The sequence below is a fragment of the Numida meleagris genome, chromosome 4 (assembly GCF_002078875.1).
Source record: "Numida meleagris isolate 19003 breed g44 Domestic line chromosome 4, NumMel1.0, whole genome shotgun sequence".
Lineage (NCBI taxonomy): Eukaryota > Metazoa > Chordata > Aves > Galliformes > Numididae > Numida > Numida meleagris.
Genome location: NC_034412.1, coordinates 92,361,734 through 92,369,828, shown reverse-complemented (window position 1 = coordinate 92,369,828; position 8,095 = coordinate 92,361,734). Strand labels below are relative to the sequence as shown.

The 8,095-nt window shown below is 42.9% G+C and overlaps 1 protein-coding gene across 2 annotated transcripts in view; it reads right to left on the bottom strand.

Annotated features, from left to right (window-relative positions):
- KDM3A (lysine demethylase 3A) overlaps nt 719-8,095 on the bottom strand; it is a 28,542-nt gene continuing 21,165 nt past the window's right edge. For both annotated transcript variants that reach the window (XM_021396575.1, XM_021396576.1), the window contains exons 16-26: nt 7,710-7,896; nt 7,275-7,444; nt 6,223-6,459; nt 5,643-5,814; nt 4,783-4,873; nt 4,512-4,642; nt 3,880-3,999; nt 3,624-3,763; nt 2,266-2,442; nt 2,050-2,184; nt 719-1,548 (exon numbers count right to left, since the gene is read on the bottom strand). In XM_021396575.1, the coding sequence (XP_021252250.1) occupies nt 1,471-1,548; nt 2,050-2,184; nt 2,266-2,442; nt 3,624-3,763; nt 3,880-3,999; nt 4,512-4,642; nt 4,783-4,873; nt 5,643-5,814; nt 6,223-6,459; nt 7,275-7,444; nt 7,710-7,896 (1,638 nt within the window). In that variant the 3' untranslated portion in view covers nt 719-1,470. The remainder of the gene's footprint in view (nt 1,549-2,049; nt 2,185-2,265; nt 2,443-3,623; nt 3,764-3,879; nt 4,000-4,511; nt 4,643-4,782; nt 4,874-5,642; nt 5,815-6,222; nt 6,460-7,274; nt 7,445-7,709; nt 7,897-8,095) is intronic.

Genomic DNA, 8,095 nt, shown 5'->3' with positions numbered 1-8,095 from the left:
ATTTACTTGAAACTTGCTGTTGCAAGAACGAACATTCAGCTGAAACGCGGCCTTGTCTTGAAGGGTTTCTTCACTGGTTCAGACACAAAGTGCCCAGTGAACATTTTGTTTTTCCTTGCAGAAGCCAGACAGACCGGTTCTTAGGTGGCTGATTGTTTTCTGCCAGCTCAAGACCTCGGCAAGGAAAGGAGGAGCGAAGTTCTTCGCTGAACAGACGCAGTTGTTCAGCAGACTTCAAGCTAGCAGCAGGAGCTAAGCGCACGGGAACATCTCTGTGCACACTGAGCAAACATCACAGCTGCCTCAAGTCCTCACCCAGGGAGGAGTGAACATGAAGTTCAGGAAAACAGTTTCTGGCTCACAGAGCTCCCGTCCTGCCTGGCTCAGCCCAACAGCTGCCCTGCGCCTTTCAGTGCTGAAAGGGCACCGAGGAAGAGAAAAGCTGATTTTATTGGAGCTTGTCTTGTTAGATGACAGATGCATTTCTCCTCTGCTTGTTTTTACAATTCGTGATGTTTTCGGTCTCCCAGCGATTTTAGAGCAGTGTGCTTTTTAAGAGGGAAGCTGCAGAACTCATCCAATATAGACCACAGCAGGAGCTGAGAAGCAATAACCAAGCTAAGCCACGCTGCGGTAACCAAAAAAGGCCATAAGCAGAGCACTGAATTGAACACACTGAGCTTTCAGATACTTGAAAAAAAAACTATGAACAATATGATACACAATTTGCTTTTGCATTTCAAAGCACTGCACCAAATTAATTGCTTTCTTAAAGAGTCAACTGAAGAAGCTGGGCAAGGAACAGTATCTGAAATAGAAGAATTTTATGTAGACCATTCAGTGTTAAAAACCAGAGAATCAAACGTAAGTTCAAATTAAAGATCAGTTTCAAACAGAAGACATTTGATTAAAAGTTTCTTTTAACATTTAGAAATTTAAATACATTTACCTAAAGATGGTTCATCTCCATCTCTATGTTACTATACAATAGCTTAAAGCTACTTTTAAATGCTAGTTCTATGTTAATGTGAAGTTACAGAACCGCATTCTTAGTTTACGTAAGTTGGTTATTAGTTGGGTGACTCCGTACTTCCTCCCACCCTGAAATTAAGTTTTAAAAATTGGAGCTTTACAATGTCTCAGGTAATATTTTTCAAATGAGTAGTTTGGAATAGCTTCCGACAGTTCTAGAGGAGGTATTTTGTACAGGTTGGAGAGCAACTCCATATAAAGTTCTATTGCAACTGAGCATTCACAGTATGCCACAGTCCATACATATTACTACATATACATATCAGGTTTGTAAACATTGGAAGAATACACAGAACATAGTACCACGATCCTCTGGTACTGCTGAAAGGAACATGAGGTAACATTCATATAATCTCAAAGTCCACAGAGGTCCTGACTGAGTAGTTAAAACAGCTGCCAGCGCTTCTGTTTCATAGTGTGTGGTTAAGGCTTTCTACTTTATGATCTAAGGCTGGATTCGTTAGCTCTCAATATCCCAACTGCATCTTTAACAGCGTGGTATATGACATTCTTCACCTAGGAAGGAAAGAAAAGGCGTTCAGTTTTACAGCTAAACAGCATGAGCAGGGCAGCTCGGGAGCCCCTGGCATACAGGAAGCAGCTGCCCAGCTTCCCACCTTCTCTGCACCCCTTCAGCGTAAACACGCTTCTCTGTGTGAGCATCACTTCCATCACTAAGCTGTGAAAACGAGGTGCAGTGCTACCAGGGTATTAGCTCAAGTGTAGCAGCCTGAGATTACTGTGGGTTCAAGCAGAGGGAAAACAGCAGAAATAGGAGGTAACGCTCCAGTGCAATATCACAAGGCCTCCTGGAAAGCACTCAGTGCGTGTAACAGTTAAACAACACACGCAGGATTTCTTTTTCAAGGTCTAAGGCAACCCGATCCAAACGTGAAAGGCTGTATGGATGGCTAAGTCTTGCTGTATGGATGGCTAAGTCTTCAGGGGTTTGGTGAGGGTTTTGGTTTTTTAAAGGGAGAAAGGGGACAGGGCTCTCCTTGAGCACTGGAAACGTACCTGCAGTTTATCTTCGTGGTTTGTATGCGTATGTGACAGATATCTGAATTCCTGAGTGAGCCAGAAGCAATGCTTGACGTGCTCTGGGGATACAAAGTCTTCTGCAACTTTAATACAACTGTACAAATTGTGAACCTGGAGAGAACAAACAAGCATTAGCCACGCGTGCAGAGCCTGCCCAAGCGTCAGGCTGCAAACAGTGTCACTGCTCCTTGCCTGGTGTGGAGCTCCCGCTGGAATGAAAACTACATCTCCTAGAAACTGTACAATAGCCCAGCCTTGAACTCCATACTCCTGGTGAAGGCGTTTTCTTAGAGATCGGTCCAAGTACCAGCTCTGATCATGAATAGGATCGTGATCTACAGGATTTTCTTGGCCTTGTTCTTCAGCAACCTGAAAAGTCAGGGAAAGAGACTTGTTACAACATACCAGTCCTACAGGACAATCAAGATGTGCATGTGGTGTTGCAGATGCACACGTGCCATATGGATCAGCTTGCGCCACGTGATCAGATATAAGAGTTATACACAAGAAAAGGTTTGGATTCTTTGTCCAGTTCTTGCTTGTCAAGGCTGCATCGTTTCTCATTTCCACTTCACAAACATGCTGCAAAGGTGGATATGATACACTGAAATAATTCCAATTTACAGAGGGAAGAAGAAACGGGGTCAAGTGACTCATGTTCACAAAAGGAACCTCTCTTGTATGTGAGATCAGTGCTCTCACACTACTCTAGCATGTAACTGGAGGAAACATAGTGAGTGCCACATGCAGCAGGTGCCTGCCCTGAGGCCTGCACTAGTCAGGGTGCTTGCTGACCTAACGCAGCTCCAGAAGTTACCAGGCAGGGAGGCACGAGGACTTTGTAAGGGAAATCTGAGGGGCAGGAGAATGTGAGGACCAGTTCATTTGGAAGGAGACGAATGTCTTGGTTCTACTCTATAGAGAAGCTGCCGAAGGCAAGTATGCCACAAAAGACTGAGAATCAAATCACCACTGCTTAAAAAATTCACTATCAAGTTTTATCAGATAAAATATTGCCAAAGAACAAATCTTAACCAAATTGGCTGCAGCTTCTCCAAGCTGTTGTCTAAGACAGCAGTCAGGCTGACAAGGCCAACAGTTGTTCATCAGACCATCCCATTTATCCTGTTAAACACTGAAATTTTCACTTTAAGTGCAAAGAAGTTCCAGAATTGAGACTACCAGGAATTCTTGACCACCTGTGGTAAACAGAGAAAGAAGCCCTTTTTGATGCAGCATCACCTCTTTCCTCCATCAGACCTTTTCCCTCCCATGAAAGCCACCTGAAAACCTTCACTTCTTCCCTCAATCCAAACCTGAAAGCTATGGAAAGAAAAACACGGTGTAGGAACATGAAAGAAGGGAGACTTCATAAACCACATGTGCCTGACATTTCCAAAGACCATCTCATGCACGTTTTTAAGGATTCAGTTTGAGATTAAACTGCGTTTTTGTAGAAAATGAGACAGGAAGAAAGTAAAACAAAGCCCAAGGATTTGTATTTAGAAGTCTACACAGACAGGAAGGGTTTTGAAGATGGAATGGCCTACCTTCTTAAGGAACTCCCGGATCTTCTCTGTATCCTTAGCAGCGTAGATGTGCCACAGAGCTCCAGGTTTTTCTCGACTTTCAGTGAAACGCTTAATTGTCAGTTCATCAGAATCACCATCTTGTATGGTTTTAAGTACTTCTGTTAAGAGTAAACACAAGCAGTTACTCTACAAAGACTTTTCCTCCAACCACATTTGGACTGCAGTTTTTTTTTTGGAGGGAACTAGTTCCTCCAGAACAAGAGAAAAACTTCACCTTCTTCTTGATCAGCCTGACCTTTGGGGATCCCCACATACACCATGACATTAGCTGCATCAGACACATCTAAGTGGAGATTTGTTGTGCCGTATTTTCTATCTTCTGGTGTTATTAAGCCTGAAAGAGAAAAAAAAAAAGCACCCACTACATTAGTGAGATAAGTGAGATAAAGACAAATCTGCTACTCTAAGCAGAGCTGTCTGAAAAGCCCAGAGAGCTTTTACTTTCATCAGCAAATTCCTCCAGGCAGCAATTTCCTTCCTTCCTAGGACCCTGCAGCATCTCCTTTCTATCTTCCCAACTGTTAAGTTTACAAGCCAACAAACACAACAGTCTGCACCTACACCCAGCCTGCATGATTCACAAACACCACGTTACTGTTACCAGAGGGTTTCTGCAGCAGTTTTGAATAAAGAATTCTCAGCAACAGTTTCTCCTTCACTCCACAGGAGCTGCTACAGTATTTACAAGTCAGGATCTCTCTACTGGTCATGATCAGGCTTAAAGCTTGAAGTGTCTTTTGAGTGACAACTGATCACAGTAAGAACAGGGAGGATGTATTTTATATTAGAGGAAGCTTTGATTCAAGTGTGTGGGCAGAAAGATCCGTAGTGTGCCTAATTCCTTACCGTAGGCATTGTACATCTTAGGGCCCAAATCTGGTCGCACAAAATAGTTGGGAAGTCGAGAGGCGAGGTTGAGCTTTCCACCTCTCCTGGTGTATTCTGGCAGTGGAATATTCTTCATCAAATCATCAAACCTAAAGAAATACAGCACAATTTAGTGTCAGGTCACGCGAGCAACAGCTTTTGATGGAGCGGGTGTCAGAACGTAACAGTATTTCTACATTTTATTATTTTGTGAGCATAGCACATGAATGGTTTCTTTGTAAATTCATACCGAGAAGGCATCATATCTCTGAAATCTTCTCCTGGAGGCCAATCTTTAAGCTTCAACACCATTGGCTCTCCTTCTTCTGTCCTCAGGCGACCTATTGTCAAATGTTAACAAGTCTTAGTTTGTAAGAGCTTGGACAACTCATAATGCAAATAATCATGAAATCCTGATCTTATTTTATAGCCACGTTATCTCCTGCAACTATTCATGTAGAACCAAAGACAAGCAGTTCAGTTGACACCACAGTCAGGTATTACTGCTGTGGTAAGCGTGCTGTGACAGCATAGAGGTTTTTAGATGAGGTATAGCGTGGACTTCAGTGGCTCCCCTCCCCAAGCACATCCCACAGCTTAACTCGGACAACTGTTCTGCATTTGAGGCCAGCTGATGGTAAAACCAAGTTATTCAAAGCTCAAGTAACACAAATGAGAGGCGTGAGCGAGCCTTCCAGCTCCCACCCTTCTTGCCTCAAGCACCAAACCCCCAAAGTTTGCATCATACAAACAGATGAGGCACTTTCAAACATCAACCCCACACAAGCTCTTTTGTTCCACTTGGCTGGGGTTAAAGCTGACAGGTGAACCTACTCACTAGGAAGATCCCCAGCTTTTTCAGAATGCTTTCCCAAAAGACAAAAAGCAGCCAAACATGCTCCTCAGGGAGAGTCCTCAACACAGCTGACAACATTTCCACTAACTCCACCATCCCTCGAGCACTCATGGTAAGAAGACACTGCCCATAAAGACAAGACCTGCAGCATCTTTTATTCTGCCACAGGCTGCTCAAGGATGTAAAGTTCATGCTAGAGTAAGATTATTGTCGCTTAATATTTTACCCAGTCTAAACTAATTCACACTACTTACTTGAAATATCTTCAAACCCATCCCAGAAATCCCCCACAGTTGCGCCAGTGATGATTTCATTGGTCCTGCAGTTCACCAGGTCTACTTCCTGTTGGCCAAACTCTTTCCTGAAGGACTCTGGTCTCCAGAGGTCTGCATTTAATTTGTGATGTACTCCTGACACCATTACAGGCTGTAAGGAAGAAGATACCCCAAAGAATTATTAAGCATCAAAAATTCTAGTTCCAACCACCCCCAAAACTCAGCATTTAAACACAGGCACTTTGCAAACATCCCATTTTGTAAGATGAATGCTTTGCCTGCCAGACAGGAATTACACCATGCATTTAATTATTCTTTATTTCAAGCTACATAGCAGCCTTTTTTTTTTTTTTAAATAGAGAGCCATAAGCTCAGCACTGTGTTTAGAAACTGATTTTAATAAAACATATATATCCTTTTATCTAAGGATTTCAGTGTTCAGGTGTTATAGTTAATGAAGTCTTAGTGTTGCTTATCGTTGCAGTAAGTATGCACCTGCCTTTCAAAGTAAGAGAGCAAAGCACATGACTTGAAAATGGCAAAAGGAGATGTTCACTACCTGCCCCTGCTTCCAGCACTCTCTGAAGACGTTCCAATTACTTTCATTGTTGGGATCTTGAAGACACAGCAAGCGGTTATCACATAACCAGTAATGAGGCGTATCAAAGCCCATTATTGTAGGCTTTATGGTCAGTCCTTGGGGCTTCTTAGGCATGTCTGTAACAGTTCTATTTTGCACCAGGGAAGCAAAAATGTCATCAAGGATTTTGGGGGTACTCTTGAGTCCATTGTCTGTCTGGTTTATTTAATAAAAAAAAAAAAAGAGAAGAGAAAAAGAGAAAGAACAAAACAGTTGGTGTGTTTTTTTGTCACTGTCCTCTGCAATTCAAAGATGACATATTTAATATTGATGGATTTATATATTTGCCACTTCCAAAATTTTCACTTTCAGCACACAATCATGCAGAGAACCAGAACTCTGAAGAACTGCTGCTGCCTAGAAATTCGTCACCATTAAATGCCAGTGTCATTTCTGATAAAGTCTATAGCGTTCTGGCAGCACAGAGCTCCACTCTGAATTCAGGAATACTGCAGAAAGCCACAAGGTGCTGCATGGAGGACTTCCTTTATATCAAAGAACAGGAAGGGATTTTCATCGAGGAACCCTTAAGGACAATCTTTTACCCCACCAATTCGGGGTTGCATCTTTAAAAGCAAATTAGAGCCTGGGAACATCTGAAATGAACAGGTGTGCAAGCCAGGTCCAAGTCAGTCACCCAGCACTGAAGGAGGTCTCAGATCCACCTCTAAGTTCCTTGATGGTTTGTTTAGAGGTTGCTTAAAGGAGATGCCAGTCCATGCATCTGCCAGACATTACACGGAGCAGGCTGGTCAGCTTCATCACCTGGCTCCCAGCCCCTCATTCAAGCAAGACTCACTGAAAGCACCATTAAGTGACTGTTCTGAAAAGCACTGCAATAGACACTGAATTAAACCCCTTCTCCCCTTTTTGGCTGTTGTGACAAATGCCTGTGGTAGTCAATCACAGCTAGAGAACAGCAGTCCAAGCCTGCTATCAACTCAAGCCAGTGAAACAAGAATGTCACATACCTTTCCTCCAGAAGAATTCAGGAGATTCCTCAAGAAACCTGTGTTGTTGTTGCTCACAGGTGTTAGTATTGCACTGTTGAATGTCTGCAGGGCTGCAGCAGGCTTTGCTAAGCTAGGGAGTGTCTGAAGAGGTTTGCTCTCATTCTTTGAAATGGGTACGAGCAGTTTCTCTGCAGGGAAGAAAAACGTTTGAAGAAACAAAGTGAGGATTAATCTGAACCACAACACACACCCTTAAAATAAAATCCAAAGCATATGAGATACTCATATATATGTACACACATGCAATATGCATATGCTCTGCAATACAGTCACTGAACTCCATTCCAGTAGGCAGACTGTGTCATTCTCAAAGCAAGATATTGCTGGGTCACGGACATGTTTTCCTGACAAACAGCCACAAAAGGGTTTGCTTTTCACCAGTTCTACACATACCTTTGTTTTCTTTATTCACATTTCCACTTGTTAGATTTGACAGCCAACTTAACGAAGGAGGAGTATTTATGGAAGCAGTTTGTTTACTTCCAGCTGTTGGTTTTACAGGAGGATCATGTGTAGGGACTGGTGGGCTCAGGACTAAGTTGTTTTGCTGAAGGCTGGTCCTCTCTCCAGGTACCAAATTCTGGAAAACACAAAGTGAGAACCTGATTAAATATAAACACACTACTCAAGAAGGGGAAACAAGCATGAACAAGCAATGTTTTAGTGGGGCCCTCCTTTAAGTAACCTAATCTCCACAAGAGGTCAGCACTGCATCTCAGTACTGGAGAGAGAGCCAGGAGAAACCAGGATTTCCCAACTTCAAGAGCTTACAGAGTCCA